Raw genomic sequence first — 17,569 nt, forward strand, 5'->3', positions numbered from 1 at the left:
CAATCTTTCACCATTTAGGAAATACTCTGCCTTTCTGTTTTTTCTACCAAAGTGGATAACTTCACATTTATCCACATTATATTGGACGATGAAATGCTGAGCCCGAGTTGTAACTGGTGGAAGGGGATCTCAAAGCAAATGTGTCTCCACCGGCTCAGAGGGCTGACCTGCGTTCCTATCAGGTCGGGGATCAGTTCACTTGTGTTTATGGTGATAAAATAATCAGTTAAGTGCCTGGTGGTTTCTTTAATATTATTCACAGAAGATAGGAGCAGGAGTCGGCCATTCGGCCCCTCGAGCCTGCTCCGCCATTCAATGAGATCAGGGCTGATCATCCAAATTCAGTACCCTGTCCCTGCCTTCTCCCCATATCCCTTGATCCCTTTAGCCTTAAGAAATATATCCAACTCCTTCTTGAATATATTTAATGAATTGGCCTCCACTGCCTTCTGTGGTAGAGAATTCCACAGGTTCACCACTCTCTGGGTGAAGAAATTCCTCCTCATCTCTGTCCTAAATGGCTTACCCCTTATCCTTAGACTGTGACCCCTGGTTCTGGACTCCCCGACCATCGGGAACAGCTTTCCTGCATCTGGTCTGTCTAGTCCTGTTAGAATTTTATAAGTTTCAGTGAGATCCCCTCTCATTCTTCTAAACTCCAGTGAATATAAGCCCAATCGACCCAATCTCTCCTCATACGTCATTCCTGCCATCCCAGGTATCAGTCTGGTGAATCTTCGCTGCACTCCCTCCATGGCAAGAACATCCTTCCTCAGATAAGGCGACCAAAACTGCACACAATACTCAAGGTGTGGTCTCACCAAGGCGATCAGGAACGATTGAACGGGCTGGGGCTCGTTTCTCCAGAAAGGAGAAGACCGAGGGGTGACCCGATAGAGATCCTTAAAATGACTGGAGAAGCTGGGATTGTTCTCCTTGGAGCAGAGAAGGTTAAGGGGAGATTGACCAGAATGGTACCAGGGATGAGGGAGTTCAGTGATGTGGAGAGACTGGAGAAGCTGGGGTTGTTCTCCTTAGAGCAGAGAAGGTTATGGGGAGATTGACCAGAATGGTACCAGGGTTGAGGAACTTCAGTGATGTGGAGAGACTGGAGAAGCTGGGATTGTTCTCCTTGGAGCAGAGAAGGTTAAGGGGAGATTGACCAGAATGGTACCAGGGATGAGGGACTTCAGTGATGTGGAGAGACTGGAGAAGCTGGGATTGTTCTCCTTGGAGCAGAGAAGGTTAAGGGGAGATTGACCAGAATGGTACCAGGGATGAGGGACTTCAGTGATGTGGAGAGACTGGAGAAGCCAAGAGAGGTCTTTAAGATTATGAAGGGGTTTCGATAGGGTAGACATAGAGAAGATGTTTCCACTTGTGGGGGAGACCAGAACTAGGGGCCATCAATATAAGAGAGTCACTAATAAATCCAATGGGGAATTCAGCAGAAACTTATTTCCCCAGAGAGTGGTGAGAATGTGGAACTCGCTACCACAGGGAGTGGTCGAGGCGAATAGCGTAGATGCATTCAAGGAGGAAGCTGGATAAACACACGAGGGAGAAAGGAATAGAAGGATATGGTGATGGGGTGAGATGAAGAGGGGGCGGGAGGAGGCTCCTGTGGAGCAGAAACACCGGCACGGAGCAGAGGGGCCGAATGGCCTGTTTACTGGGCTGTATGTTCGATGTATTTTAGGTTAAGGTCTCTCTCTCTCCCTCCTGTGCAGGCAACGTGAAGGAGCTGGTGATCTACCTGTATGACAGCCTTTTTATTCAGCATGTGGACACAATGAAGATGGCCGTTCCTTCGCTGATCTACACGTTGCAAAATAATCTCCAGTACGTGGCCATATCTAACCTGCCGGCCGCCACGTTCCAGGTATGGTGTGCGCGGGCCGCTGAGGCCATTTTATACGTTCTCCTCCCAGCCCACCCCTCTCCTGCTGGAAGCACCGTCTCTGACTGGCTCTTCCACCACGGGGTGCATTGCCTCCAAGCTCCGCTCCCGTCCTGTCCCGACGTACCCCGCTGAAACGTCTGCGTGCGTGGCGGCGGGGGGCACCGGGCGGGTTCAGGCGAGGCTGTGTCGTCCTCCTGCGCACGTCCCCCCACCCCACCCCACCCCCTCTCACCGACGCTCACTGCCTGAGCATAGAATGATCAGGTCGGACATGGCACTCTGGGGCAGACCTGTGGTTCCCCCCGGGGAGAGACGGGGCCCATGAAACGTAGAATAGGAGCAGGAGGAGGCCATTCGGCCCCTCGAGCCTGCTCCGCCATTCAATGCGATCATGGCTGATCATCCAAATTCAGTACCCTGTCCCTGCCTTCTCCCCATATCCCTTGATCCCTTTAGCCTTAAGAAATATATCCAACTCCTTCTTGAATATATTTAATGAATTGGCCTCAACTGCCTTCTGTGGTAGAGAATTCCACAGGTTCACCACTCTCTGGGTGAAGAAATTCCTCCTCATCTCAGTCCTTATCCTTAGACTGTGACCCCTGGTTCTGGACTCCCCGACCATCGGGAACATCCTTCCTGCATCTAGTCTGTCCAGTCCTGTCAGAATTTTATAAGTTTCAATGAGATCCCCTCTCATTCTTCTAAACTCCAGCGACTATAAACCCAATCGACCCAATCTCTCCTCATACGTCATTCCTGCCATCCCAGGTATCAGTCTGGTGGATCGTCGCTGCACTCCCTCCATGGCAAGAACACCCTTCCTCAGATAAGGCGACCAAAACTGCACACAATACTCAAGGTGTGGTCTCACCAAGGCCCTGTATATTTGCAGTTATACAGGAAACTTTTTATTCGACGGGACCGGCGTGGTGCCGGTTTATCAAAAAGTCCGGATTACAGAGAGAGATAGTTTTTTGAAAAGGTACGAGAGCCCCGTACACAACAACAAATCCAGGCTTCCCTGTTGCTTAGCAACAGCTGCAGGAACCCCGGCCACAGACCAAGCGTCCCTGTTGCTTAGCAACAGGTGCAGGAACCCCGGTTTCACGGCCACAGATCCAGGAACGGCCACTAATATGAAGTAAAACTTACCTGAACCTACTCCTGAATTTTGCCGCTAAACGGAGAGTTTCCTGTACTTGCCTTGGAGGCAGTGCAACAAAGGTTCGCTAGATTGATCCCTGGGATGAGAGGGATTGTCCTATGAGGAGAGATCGAGTAGATTGGGCCGATACTCTCTGGAGTTTAGAAGAATGAGAGGTGATCTCATTGAAACGTATAAGATTCTGAGGGAGGATTGACAGGGTAGATGCTGAGAGGCTGTTTTCCCCCCTGGCTGGAGAGTCTAGAACCAGGGGTCACAGACTCTGGATTAGCAGCCGAGCTGGTGTCACATTGCGCACGGGGAGTCGGAGGTCATGTTCCCGTCTGCCGGGAGTGGGCAGAGCCCCGGGTCACATTGCTTCTGGCGAGAGGACCGATAAGGAGGGGAGGGGGGTATGGCAACAACGCGTGACCGGGTAGGCGTGACTTTGACGGGAGGCACTTGAACCATAGATTGCCGCAGGACATCCTGTCTCTCTGTGTTTGCTCCCTCCCTCCTCTCCCGGCAGGTCATGTACCAGTTCAAGATCCTGACCACAGCCGTCTTCTCCGTCCTGATGCTGAACAAGAGCCTGAGCCGGCTGCAGTGGGCCTCGCTGCTGCTGCTGTTCACCGGCATTGCCATCGTCCAGGTCAACCAGGAAGGGGCCACCAGGAAGGACGGCCCTCCCGACCAGAGCTACCTGGTGGGGCTGCTGGCCGTGCTGGTGTCCTGCATCTCCTCCGGGTTCGCCGGCGTCTACTTCGAGCGCATCCTGAAGGGCAGCTCCACCTCGGTCTGGCTGCGCAACGTGCAGCTGGGGATCTTCGGGACCCTGCTCGGCCTAGTGGTCATGTGGTCCAAGGACGGGGCGGGCATAACCGAGAAGGGCTTCTTCCACGCCTACACGCCCATGGTCTGGTGCGTGGTCTTCGACCAGGCGCTCGGCGGCCTCCTGGTGGCCGTGGTGGTCAAGTACGCGGACAACATCCTGAAGGGCTTCGCCGCCTCCTTCTCCATCATCCTCTCCACCGTGGCCTCCGTCTACCTCCTGGGCTTCCACATCGACCTGTACTTCACGCTGGGGGCAGGCTTGGTGATCTGTGCCGTCTACCTGTACAGCCTGCCCAAGGTGGCCCCGCCCCCCGCGGGCGGCAAGGAGCCCGACTCCTACAGCACAACGTTAGTCATTAAGTGAAAAGGAGGGAAAGAAAGGCTGTGTTCTGCCTGGTCGTGCCTGCGCTCGCCCACTTTCTCGCTCTGTCTCGCTCGCTCCCTCTCGCTCCCCCTTGCTCGCTCGCTCCCTCTCGCTCCCCCTCGCTCGCTCGTTCCCGCTCTCTCTCGCTCCCGCTCTCTCTCGCTCCCGCTCTCTCTCGCTCCCTCTCTCGCTCCCTCTCTCTCTCTCTCGCTCCCTCTCTCGCTCTCTCTCTCTCGCTCCCCTTCTCTTGCTCCCCCTCTCTCGCTCCCTCTCTCGCTCTCGCTCCCTCTCTCTCTGCCATTTTCACGCTCCCTCTCTCTCTCATTCTTCCCCTCTCTCTCTGCCATTCTCCCTCTCTCTGTCATTCTCTCCCTCTCTCTGCCATTCTCTCCCTCTCTCTGCCATTCTCTCCCTCTCTCTGTCATTCTCTCCCTCTCTCTGTCATTCTCTCCCTCTCTCTGCCATTCTCTCCCTCTCTCTGCCATTCTCTCCCTCTCTCTGTCATTCTTCCCCTCTCTCTCTGTCATTCTCTCCCTCTCTCTCTGCCATTCTCCCTCTCTCTGTCATTCTCTCCCTCTCTCTGCCATTCTCTCCCTCTCTCTGCCATTCTCTCCCTCTCTCTGTCATTCTGTGTTTCTGCCATTCTTTCTCTGTGCCATTCTCTCGCTCTCTCTGTCATTCTCTCCTTCTCTGTGCCATTCTCTCGCTCTCTCACTCTCCCGCGCGCGCGCGCACTCACCTTTCTACCCCACACTGAGCGGACGACACTTCAGTACCTGTCGAGGGGGCTTTTTGTTGTTGTTACGGAGCGTGTTTCGCCGGGCGATCGGAAATGTCACGTGGGCACAATCAGCGGGCAGGGGCGATCGGCCGGTGAGGCCCCGAAACGAGCCATTGCCGGGTGTTGGGACGCAGAGGTGGAGATGCCAGTCGGTGGGCATTACTGTGACTATGGGATGGCAGGGGATTCTGCTTCGGTTGGGCTTTCGAGGTAGCAAATCGACCGATTCTCGTCTTGACGCTGTGCTGGGTCTCTGGGGACACTAAAGCAGACAGGCTTTGTGTTTTTATGGGAGCCCTTGGCTCGGGTTTAGTGAGCTCGAGTATCTGGGTGGGGGCAGGGGGCTGATGAGCTGAATGCCCAGCACGACCCCCCATCTCTCGGGGGGGTCTGTAGATGAAAGGACGGCCGAGCCCTCTCCTCCCCACCCACAATGACGCCAGCTATTCAACTGTGAGTGCGTCGCACACCATCCCAACCCCGCCCCCGCCCCCCCCCCCCCTCTCCAGCAGGAGTCAACTGGACAGTGATTGAGGGCGGGAATCTTGGGTGAGATTTAGTTTCTCTCTCTTCCCCTCCTCCCCCCACCCCACTTCCCCCGCCTCTTCCCCCCCCCCCCCAATCATGGATGACATCTTGTTCCAGGGAGACACACAGTGTGGGATTCTGATCGAGATGGTGCTTCCAAGAATACGGGATTGGTGGGACTGACTCTCACTGGGGTACGGGTCCCACAGACACTGACTCTCACTGGGGTACGGGTCCCACAGACACTGACTCTCACTGGGGTATGGGTCCCACAGACACTGACTCTCACTGGGGTACGGGTCCCACACACACTGACTCTCACTGGGGTACGGGTTCCACACACACTGACTCTCACTGGGGTACGGGTTCCACAGACACTGACTCTCACTGGGGTACGGGTCCCACACACACTGACTCTCACTGGGGTACGGGTTCCACACACACTGACTCACTGGGGTACGGGTCCCACACACACTGACTCTCACTGGGGTACGGGTCCCACACACACTGACTCTCACTGGGGTACGGGTTCCACACACACTGACTCACTGGGGTACGGGTCCCACACACACTGACTCTCACTGGGGTACGGGTCCCACAGACACTGACTCTCACTGGGGTACGGGTCCCACACACCGACTCTCACTGGGGTACGGGTTCCACAGACACTGACTCTCACTGGGGTACGGGTCCCACACACCGACTCTCACTGGGGTATGGGTCCCACACACCGACTCTCACTGGGGTACGGGTTCCACAGACACTGACTCTCACTGGGGTACGGGTCCCACACACCGACTCTCACTGGGGTACGGGTTCCACAGACACTGACTCTCACTGGGGTACGGGTCCCACACACCGACTCTCACTGGGGTACGGGTTCCACACACACCGACTCTCACTGGGGTACGGGTCCCACACACACCGACTCTCACTGGGGTACGGGTCCCACAGACACTGACTCTCACTGGGGTACGGGTTCCACACACACTGACTCTCACTGGGGTACGGGTCCCACACACACCGACTCTCACTGGGGTACGGGTCCCACAGACACTGACTCTCACTGGGGTACGGGTCCCACACACACCGACTCTCACTGGGGTACGGGTTCCACACACACCGACTCTCACTGGGGTACGGGTTCCACAGACACTGACTCTCACTGGGGTACGGGTTCCTACACACTGACTCTCACTGGGGTATGGGTCCCACAGACATCGACTCACCCCAGAGCATAGGTTTTGGGATGCATCGCCTCGCACAGCGATACAGCTCCTCAACCCGCCCGCGCCCCCCCATCCCTCCCAGTACTTCAACCGGACAGCGAGTCTATTCGACCATGGGGGACGCGCGTGACATCTCTGTCGAACCTGACCCCCCCTACACACACCCTCCTCCCCTAACACCCACCTTTCAGGCAGGATGTCGCCTCGGAACCCTGGCTATTGTTATATTTGCACCTCATCGCATTAAAGCTCGGTCCCTTTAAACACTCCGAAGGTGCTATCTCAGTCCGAACAAATCCTTCCCCTCCTCCTTCCGCTGGCTCCACAGCCTGCTGCACTCTCTCTTATTTCCCCTGACGTCTCTAAGTTAAGGCTAGCTGCTGCCCGGCCTGTCTTAAGACAGCCTGACGTACAACCTGCCAAATCGAACACTACTTTTAATATTGTGGGGTAGGGTTTTAAAAAAAAAAAATATATAACGTGCAAACGAATTATTAGTGGGCGATTGGGGAGGGGGTGGTGGGGGGTCCGTTTGTCTCAACTAGCAGGCCCACGAAGGCACGGCTGCAGCGAGCAGGCAAGGCCCAGGCGCCACCTGAGGCCTGGGCTGCTTTAGCTGATCGAGGCCTAGCTGGGGTGAGAGCACGAGCGGGGGGGGGGGGGGGGGGGGGGGTGCAGAAAATCAGACAGCGTTGCCGTTCGTGACTCGGAAACCCGTCCCGGCGCTCGCCGGGGAATGGCACGGGGCCCCCGACGACCTGTGCCCTTAAGCCGACCAGCGAGTCGACATCTTTTATAGCTAATTTGGGGGGGGGGAGGGGGGTGCCTTTTGTTATTTTATAATTTATTTTAAAACTTCTCTCGATGGTTCATTCACGGGTTTTGAGACGGAGTCTCTCGCGCGATCTGTCCCCTGTTATTTTAAGAGATTGTCTCGGTGGTTTTTCCTCCCTCTCACCTTGTCGTCTCTTGTCAGTGACTGTGAATTACTTTAACCTGGGATCGCGTAGGGTCCTGGGCGGGGGTGGGGCCTCCCCGCGATCTATCGGCCGCCTTCCGACCTCGGGCGCGGCAGCCAAGCAAGCTTGGGCGAAGACCCGGGCCGGTTTTTTTTTTTTTCCCTCCGGCGATATTCGACTCGGGGAGGCATCACGCCATCCTCCTCCGACACCTGGCGTGTTTTGCGGCAAGGCGGGCGCAGGCGGCGAAATAGCGATCAAGGGCGTGGCGGGGAGGGGGCGGGGGGGCAACCCTGGCCATTTCCCCCCCCCCCCCCCCCCCCCCCCGTGAGCAGAGGGAGGGGGGTGAAGAGGAGAGTTGGAATTAGAGGAGAAGGCGGGGGGGGGGGGGGGGGGGGAGACCTCCCTGGGTCTATCTGGGGGTCAGTTTGGCCACTCAGGAGAGACGAGTGAGAGTTCGAGTGGCCGGTGGTGGATGGGAAGCATCGTCTAGTTTGCCTCCATTCCTCTCGCGGGATCACATGGTGACGGATTCTTCCAGCTAGCTATGTAGGTAATCGGGAAATGAAGGAGGAGCAGGTGTTCAATTTAGAGAACCTCTTTCGTAAAAAAAATAATAATTTTTTAATATATTTTTATTGATACTCTTCTAAAGATATCAGAGGCGATTATTGATCTATATATATATATATAAAAATATAACTTAAAAATGATTGTATAATTTGGTTCGACAATAAAATGCCAGACACTATTCTCCGTTTCCCGTGTCATGATTCAGGGCATTCTAAGACATAAGAGCAGGATTCGGCCCCTCGAGCCTGCTCCGCCATTCAATAAGATCACGGCTGATCTTCAACCTCATCTCCACTTTCCCGCCCCGATCCCTCGATTCCCCTCGAGTCCAAAAGTCTACCGATCTCGGCCTTGAACAGACTCGACGACTGAGCCTCCACAGCCCTCTGGGGGAGAGAATTCCAAAGATTCACCGCCCTCGGAGTGAAGAAATTCCTCCTCATCTCAGTCCTCAATGGCCGACCCCTTATCCTGAGACTGTGACCCCTGGTTCTAGACTCTCCAGCCAGGGGGGAAACAGCCTCTCAGCATCGACCCTGTCAATCCTCCCTCAGAATCTTATATATTTCAATGAAATCCCCTCTCATTCTTCTAAACTCCAGAGAGTATCGGCTCAATCTCTCCTCAAAGGACAATCCCTCTCATCCCAGGAATCAATCAACCTGCGATGGATCTGCGATGGTGACTCGACAGGCCAGGCTCCTCCTAATCCTCCCTTTACACCCCAGCGCCCTGGGGAGTTTCCCCAGTGTCCCTTGGAGAAAGGGTGGGTGGGGAGGTGGGAAAGAACACGAACCACGGTCCACCCCGATCGCTATCTAGCGAGGAGAGGATTCGGGAGGTTCCCAGAGGGCAGCTGGGGCCTGTTCAACCTGTGCAATGAGAGAGCGACATGGGGCAATGAGAAGGCCTCCTAAGCCAGGTGACGAGAGACGGGCTTGACGGAACAGCCCGCGGGAGGCGAGAGCACCTCCCAGTCCTGACTGTTCTCTCGCATCTCCGGAACGCTGTCTCGGGATGTGGGCGTCGCTGGCGAGGCCCAGCATTTATTGCCCATCCCTAATCGCCCTTGAGAAGGTGGTGGTGAGCCGCCTTCTTGAACCGCTGCAGTCCCGTGTGGTGAAGGTGCTCCCACAGCGCTGTTAGGGAGGGAGTTCCAGGATTTTGACCCAGCGACGATGAAGGAACGGCCGATATATTTCCAGGTCAGGATGGTGTGTGTGACTTGGAGGGGAACTTGGAGGTGGTGGTGTTCCCGTGCGCCTGCTGCCCTTGTCCTTCTAGGTGGAAGAGGTGGCGGGTTTGGGAGGTGCTGCCGAAGAAGCCTTGGCGAGTTGCTGCAGTGCATCTTGTAGATGGTCCACACTGCAGCCACGGTGCGCCGGTGGTGGAGGGAGTGAATGTTTAAGGTGGTGGATGGGGTGCCGATCAAGCGGGCTGCTTTGTCCTGGGTGGTGTCGAGCTTCTCGAGTGTTGTTGGAGCTGCACTCATCCAGGCAAGTGGAGAGTATTCCATCACACTCCTGACTTGTGCCTTGTAAATCGTGGAAAGGCTTTGGGGAGTCAGGAGGTGAGACACCCGCCACAGAATACCCAGCCTCTGACCTGCTCTTGTAGACACAGTATTTATGTGGCTGGTCCAGTTAAGTTTCTGGTCAATGCTGATTAACAATCTGGCAGGGTGGCGTGTGTTACTGTTTTCGTATCATCGCCCTCATCCCTTGTAGAACTACGTAAGGGTTCGCAGGCTTCTCCGGTCTCCCGGTGTAACATTGGCTCCCGGTTAAGCAACGCCTCGATTTCAAAATTCTCACCCTTGTTTTCAAATTCCTCCATGGCCTCCTCGCCCCCCCTCCCTCTCTCGGTAACCTCCTCCAGCCCCCTACAACCCTCCCTATCTCTGTAACCTCCTCCAGCCCCTACATCCCTCCCTATCTCTGTAACCTCCTCCAGCCCCAACACCACTCCCTATCTCTGTAACCTCTTCCAGCCCCTACACCCCTCCCTATCTCTGTAACCTCCTCCAGCCCCTACAACCCTCCCTATCTCTGTAACCTCCTCCAGCCCCTACAGCCCTCCCTATCTCTGTAACCTCCTCCAGCCCCTACAACCCTCCCTATCTCTGTAACCTCCTCCAGCCCCCTACAACCCTCCCTATCTCTGTAACCTCCTCCAGCCCCCTACAACCCTCCCTATCTCTGTAACCTCCTCCAGCCCCTACACCTCTTCCTATCTCTGTAACCTCCTCCAGCCCCTACAACCCTCCCTATCTCTGTAACCTCCTCCAGCCCCCTACAACCCTCCCTATCTCTGTAACCTCCTCCAGCCCCTACACCCCTCCCTATCTCTGTAACCTCCTCCAGCCCCTACAACCCTCCCTATCTCTGTAACCTCCTCCAGCCCCTACACCCCTATCTCTGTAACCTCCTCCAGTCCCTACAACCCTCCCTATCTCTGTAAACTCCTCCAGCCCCACAACCCTCCCTATCTCTAACCTCCTCCAACCCCTACAACCCTCCCTATCTCTGTAACCTCCTCCAGCCCCTACACCCCTATCTCTGTAACCTCCTCCAGTCCCTACAACCCTCCCTATCTCTGTAAACTCCTCCAGCCCCACAACCCTCCCTATCTCTAACCTCCTCCAGCCCCCTACAACCCTCCCTATCTCTGTAACCTCCTCCAGCCCCCTACAACCCTCCCTATCTCTGTAACCTCCTCCAGCCCCCTACAACCCTCCCTATCTCTGTAACCTCCTCCAGCCCCTACAACCCTCCCTATCTCTGTAAACTCCTCCAGCCCCACAACCCTCCCTATCTCTAACCTCCTCCAACCCCTACAACACTCCCTATCTCTGTAACCTCCTCCAGCCCTACAACCCTCCCTATCTCTGTAACCTCCTCCAGCCCCTACAACCCTCCCTATCCCTGTAACCCCCTCCAGCCCTACAACCCTCCCTATCTCTGTAACCCCCTCCAACCCTCCCTATCTCTGTAACCTCCTCCAGCCCCTTACAACCCTCCCTATCCCTGTAACCCCCTCCAGCCCTACAACCCTCCCTATCTCTGTAACCCCCTCCAACCCTCCCTATCTCTGTAACTTCCTCCAGCCCCTACAACCCTCCCTATCTCTGTAACCTCCTCCAGCCCCCACAACCCTCCGAGATCTCCATGCTCCTCCAATTCTGGCCTCTTGAGCATCCCCCTCGATTTCCATCGCTCCGCCATTGGCGACCGCGCCAGGGCCCCGAGCTCTGGAATTCCCCCCCTAAACCTCTCCGCCTCTCTCTCTCCTTTAAGCCTCACGAATGGCGGAGCAGGCTCGAGGGGCCGAATGGCCTACTCCTGCTCCTACCTTCTAAGCCGCTCCTTAAAACCGACCTCTTTGACCAAGCTCCTGCCCTAATATCTCCTTATGTGGCTCGGTGTCAAATTTTGTTTGATAATCGCTCCTGTGAAGCGCCGTGGGACGTTTTACTACGTTAAAGGCGCTATATAAATACAAGTTGTTGTCGTAACAAACCCCGCCCCCCCCCCCATATCCCTGGTGTAAATCTGGCCAATCTCCTCCGCACCTTGACTGAAGTCGCTTGCTGTTAAGGGGAAGACTGAGGTGGGGTGGGGTGGGTGCGGGGGGTCAAGTGGGTGTTGTGTCTCCTTGTGTTCTTATACTATAAATAATACAGACACTTTTAGCTCATTTTTAGTTACTGCTTTTACTTAGCAGTATTCCTGCTTTGTTACAGTGCTGCCGCATGGTGCGGAGTGATACAAGATGTCCGACGCTGCACTGTGCACTGCCCGTGCACAGTGTGCCACATAGCAATATAACTACACCATACCAAAGTAGTTCCATACCAAAGTAGTTCCATTTAACGATGTGATACTATTATAACAATGTAACAGTGGGCTTGTAATCTCAGCTGAGTCCTAGGGACTGGCTGGCTCGGAGACGGGTATCTCCTCCCCACCCGCCCGCTCTCAACTGATGCCCCGAACTGGAAGCTACATCATTACATAAATTTAAAACAGAAATAGACAGTTTCCTAGAAGTAAAAGGAATTAAGGGTTACGGGGAGCGGGCAGGAATTTGGACATGAGTCTAGGTTCGGATCGGTCATGGCCCTGTGGGTAGCGGAGCGGGCCCAGGGGCCGTGTAGCCTGATCCTGCTCCTATTTCGTGTGTCTAATTCTGTTAGATTCAGGAGATGGTTCTGTGATAGTAGATTGGCGGTTAGGATCAGATCAGCCATGATCTTATTGAATGGCGGAGCAGGCTCGAGGGGCCGCTTGGCCTACTCCTGCTCCTATTTCTTATGTTCTAACTGGTAAATCCACCATCCTGTGCCAAAAAGGCAGAATAGGGAGGTCACTTATCACTGGGAGGGTGCGAGTCTAGGTGGGGTAGAGGAACAAAGGGATCTCGGAATACAAATACACAAATCACTAAAAAAAAAGGTTGCGACACAGGTTAGCAAGGCCATAAAAAAAAGCAAATCAAGCACTAGGGTTTAACAGGAAACTCGATTTACCAGCACCTAAATCAACCAGAAATCTCTATTAACCGGCAAAATTCAGGAGTAGGTTCAGGTAAGTTTTACTTCACATTAGTGGCCGTTCCTGGATCTGTGGCCGTGTAACCGGGGTTCCTGCACCTGTTGCTATGCAACAGGGACGCCTGAATCTGTGGCCGGGGTCCCTGCACCTGTTGCTGTGCAACAGGGAAGCCTGGATTTGTTGCTGTGTACGGGGCTCTCGTACCTTTTACTATACCTTTCTGTAATCCGGACTTTTTGATAAAGTGGCACCACGCCGGTCCCGTCGGTACCGGATAAAAACGTTTCCTGTATTTCTAGAATTGAAAGCTCTGCTAAACCTGTATCGAACCTTGGTTAGACCACACTTGGAGTACTGCGTACAGTTCTGGTCTCCATATTATAAAAAGGATATAGAGGCACTGGAGAGGGTGCGGAGAAGATTTACAAGGATGATACCAGAAATGCGAGGGTGTACCTATCAGGAAAGGATGAACAGGCTGGGTCTCCTCTCTTGAAAAAGAAGGCCAAGGAGACCATATCTAGAGGCCATCAATATAAGATAGTCACCAAGAAATCCAATCGGGAATTCAGGAGAAACTTCTTTACCCAGAGAGTGGTGAGAATGTGGAACTCGCTACCACAGGGAGTGTTTGAAGCGAATAGTCTTCTTCTTGGGCAGTCCCTCGGAACCGAGGATGACTTGCTTCCACATTAAAAATGAATTTGCAGGTGACTGATGAGTCCAATGCGGGACCGACAGTCTCTGTCACAGGTGGGGCAGACGGTGGTTGAAGGGGTGGGTGGGTGGGGTGCTTGGGTTGACTTGCGCTCCTTGCGCTTGGCTTCCGCTTGCTCCCGGCGAAGAGACTCGAGGTGTTCGGCGCCTTCCCGGATGCTTCTCCTCCACTTTGTGCTCCAGTCTTGGGCCAGGGATTCCCAGGTGTCGGTGGGGGATGTTACACTTTTTCCAAGGAGGCTTTGAGGGTGGTCCTTGAAGCATTTCCTCTGCCCACCTGGGGCTCTCTTGCCGTGCCGGAGCTCCGAGTAGAGCGCTTGTTTTGGGAGTCTCGTATCGGGCGTGCGGACGATGTGACCCGTCCATCGGAGCTGATCGAGCGCGGTCAAAGCTTCGATGCTGGGGATGTTGGCCTGAGCGAGAACACTGACGTCGGTGCGCCTATCCTGCCAATGGATTTGCAGGATCTTGCGGAGGCAGCGTTGGTGGTACCTCTCCAGTGCTTTGAGGTGCCTGCTGTACATGGTCCATGTCTGTGAGGCATACAGCAGGGCGGGTATCACTGCTGCCCTGTAGACCATGAGCTTGGTGCTGGGTTCGAGGTCCTGGTCTTCAAACACTCTCTTCCTCAGGTGACTTAAGAAAGGATATACTTGCTCTCGAGTCAGTACAAAGAAGGTTCACTCAGTTAATCCCGGGGATGAGGGGATGGACATATGAGGAGAGGTTGAGTAGATTGGGACTCTACTCATTGGAGTTCAGAAGAATGAGAGGCGATCTTATTGAAACATATAAGATTGTGAAGGGGTTGGATCGGGTGGATGCGGGGAGGATGTTCCCGATGATGGGTGAAACTAGAACTAGGGGGCATAATCTTAGAATAAGGGGCTGCTCTTTCAAAACTGAGATGAGGAGGAACTACTTCACTCAGAGGGTGGTAGGTCCATGGAATATGCTGCCCCAAAAAGCTGTAGAAGCTACATCATTACATAAATTTAAAACAGAAATAGACAGTTTCCTAGAAGTAAAGGGAATTAAGGGTTACGGGGAGCGGGCAGGAATTTGGACATGCGTCTAGGTTCGGATCGGTCATGGCCCTGTGGGTAGCGGAGCGGGCCCAGGGGCCGTGTAGCCTGATCCTGCTCCTATTTCGTGTGTCTAATTCTGTTAGATTCAGGAGATGATTCTGTGATAGTAGATTGGTGGTTAGGATCAGATCAGCCATGATCTTATTGAATGGCGGAGCAGGCTCGAGGGGCCGATTGGCCTACTCCTGCTCCTATTTCTTATGTTCTTCGGCTGCACTGGCACACTGAAGGCGGTGTTGGACTTCGTCATCGACGTCTGCCCTTGTTGACAGTAGGCTCCCGAGGTCCGCCATCCTGTGCCAAAAGCAAGAATAGGGAGGTCAGTTAACACTGGGAGGATGCGCGTCTAGGTGGGGTAGAGGAACAAAGGGATCTCGGAGTACAAATACACAAATCACTAAAAGTTGCGACACAGGTTAGCAAGGCCATAAAGAAAGCAAATCAAGCACTAGGGTTTATTTCTAGAGGGATAGAATTGAAAAGTAGGGAGGTTATGCTAAACCTGTATCGAACCTGGGTTAGACCGCACTTGGAGCACTGCGGACAGTTCTGGTCGCCATATTATAAAAAGGATATAGAGGCACTGGAGAGGGTGCAGAGAAAATTTACAAGGATGATACCAGAAATGCGAGGGTGTACCTATCAGGAAAGGATGAACAGGCTGGGTCTCTTTTCTCTTGAAAACAGAAGGCTGAGGGGTGACCTAATAGAGGTCTTTTAAAATTATGCAAGGTTTTGATAGAGTGGAGACAGAGAGAGTGTTTCCACTTGTGGGGAAGAGCATAACTAGAGGCCATCAATATAAGATAGTCACCAAGAAATCCAATGGGGAATTCAGGAGAAACTTCTTTCCCCAGAGAGTGGTGAGAATGTGGAACTCGCTACCACAGGGAGTGGTCGAGGTGAATAGTATCGATGCATTTAAGGGGAGGCTGGATAAACACACGAGGGACAAGGGACTGGTTGGGCAGAATATCCTATGTAAAACGCGGACCTGCTGATCCCCCGCTTGCATCCCTGGCCTGTGCAGATTTCTTGAGCTCAGCCACGGGGTGGGGGGAGCTGGTGGTGCAACAGACAGCCTAGGTAACCCTTGGGGTTATAAAAAGAACAACCTGCATTCATAGATAGCGCCTCGGCTTTAAAGTCTCATCCCGAAAGACGGCCCCTCCGACAGTGCGGCGCTCCCTCAGTACCGCCCCTCCGACAGTGCGGCGCTCCCTCAGTACCGCCCCTCCGACAGTGCGGCGCTGCCTCAGTACCGCCCCTCCGACAGTGCGGCGCTCCCTCAGTACCGCCCCTCCGACAGTGCGGCGCTCCCTCAGTACTGCCCCTCCGACAGTGCGGCGCTCCCTCAGTACCGCCCCTCCGACAGTGCGGCGCTCCCTCAGTACCGCCCCTCCGACAGTGCGTCGCTCCCTCAGTACCGCCCCTCCGACAGTGCGGCGCTCCCTCAGTACCGCCCCTCCGACAATGCGGCGCTCCCTCAGTACCGCCCCTCCGACAATGCGGCGCTCCCTCAGTACTGCCCCTCCGACAATGCGGAGCTCCCTCAGTACCACCCCTCCGACAGTGCGGCGCTCCCTCAGTACCGCCCCTCCGACAGTGCGGCGCTCCCTCAGTACCGCCCCTCCGACAATGCGGCGCTCCCTCAGTACCGCCCCTCCGACAGTGCGGCGCTCCCTCAGTACCGCCCCTCCGACAGTACGGCGCTCCCTCAGTACCGCCCCTCCGACAGTGCGGCGCTCCCTCAGTACCGCCCCTCCGACAGTGCGGCGCTCCCTCAGTACCGCCCCTCCGACAGTGCGGCGCTCCCTCAGTACCGCCCCTCCGACAATGCGGCGCTCCCTCAGTACCGCCCCTCCGACAATGCGGCCCCCCCTCAGTACTGCCACTCCGAACATGATTACAGTAAAAGTTCTTACATTTTAAACCAAACAGTTCAGTATCAGTAAAAAAAAAGCACTCAAGATCAGCCAAAGATTTTGCTCTTAATGATATATCTATAAGAATGTCAAGGCATACACATATTTTTTTTCCAGCATCATTGCTGATGCTTTTATTCATTGTCAACAAATCAACAGAAGATAATGAAGTCTTCAAAACATGCAGGGCAGTCAGTCTGCTAACCGTAAGGAGATAGCAGGATGTTTCATGCAGTAGTTGACTCTAATATTCGGCTGCTCCAAAGGTGGCTTATTTTCCATTTTGCAATCTCTGAAGGAGATTTAACGGCCTCTTCCCCCTCGGCGTCCATGACGCCTCCTCCTCCTCGTCCTTCTCCTTCTCCTTCTTCTTCCACCACGTCTTCTGCCTCTTCCATAACTTCCCCTAGATTGGCTTCTTGCCATAGTGGTACAGTGCGTTGGCTTCGCTCTGACTACGGCTAACACTTGAGAAATGTTGGCATTTTATATCGTGCTCGGGTTGTGATTTTCCCCCATGACACCCATTGTGATGTGTACAAGTGCTTAACATGTTAACATATGCCCTTGTACAGTATTGTGTTTCTGCCCATATTGATGTACACAGTGTGCATTTGCTTACATTTTGTGCCCTTTTATGGTATTGATGTGCATGTGTAACTTACATTTTGTTTACATCATCCCTTAATTCAATTCAATTCAAATCAATTTTATTTGTCATATATGCAGCAGACGTGTGTACTGCACAATGAAATGTTGATTTTTACAAGTCCTCCCAACATTGGAATAAATATGGCATAACAATGATAAAAATACTAATAGAAATACAGTAATAATAAATAAAACAACAGTAATAAATAATAAATTATACGTTCATGAGTCTTATGGCCTGGGGGTAGAAGCTGTTTCGAAACCTTGCTGGTACGAGTTGTACAGGGCCTTGGTGAGACCGCACCTTGAGTGTTGCG

General features: G+C 54.0%; 2 protein-coding genes across 4 annotated transcripts in view; one reads left to right on the forward strand and one right to left on the reverse strand.

The window, feature by feature from the left end:
* The window catches only part of LOC147086771 (uncharacterized), a 518,811-nt gene that overhangs the window by 343,350 nt on the left and 157,892 nt on the right, over positions 1-17,569 (reverse strand). The window lies entirely within an intron of this gene.
* The window catches only part of slc35a2 (solute carrier family 35 member 2), a 44,845-nt gene that overhangs the window by 14,966 nt on the left and 12,310 nt on the right, over positions 1-17,569 (forward strand). Inside the window, exons 3-4 of one of the 3 annotated variants that reach the window (XM_085978960.1) lie at positions 1,731-1,882; positions 3,580-4,232. In XM_085978960.1, the coding sequence (XP_085835086.1) occupies positions 1,731-1,882; positions 3,580-4,232 (805 nt within the window). Of the gene's footprint in view, positions 1-1,730; positions 1,883-3,579; positions 8,497-17,569 lie in introns of those variants that run through there. The other 2 variants (XM_085978961.1, XM_085978959.1) reach the window with 2 other exon arrangements.

This window comes from Somniosus microcephalus, unplaced genomic scaffold, assembly GCF_052327205.1.
Source record: "Somniosus microcephalus isolate GS21.2 unplaced genomic scaffold, FLI_Smic_1.0 unresolved_chr7, whole genome shotgun sequence".
Taxonomy (NCBI): domain Eukaryota; kingdom Metazoa; phylum Chordata; class Chondrichthyes; order Squaliformes; family Somniosidae; genus Somniosus; species Somniosus microcephalus.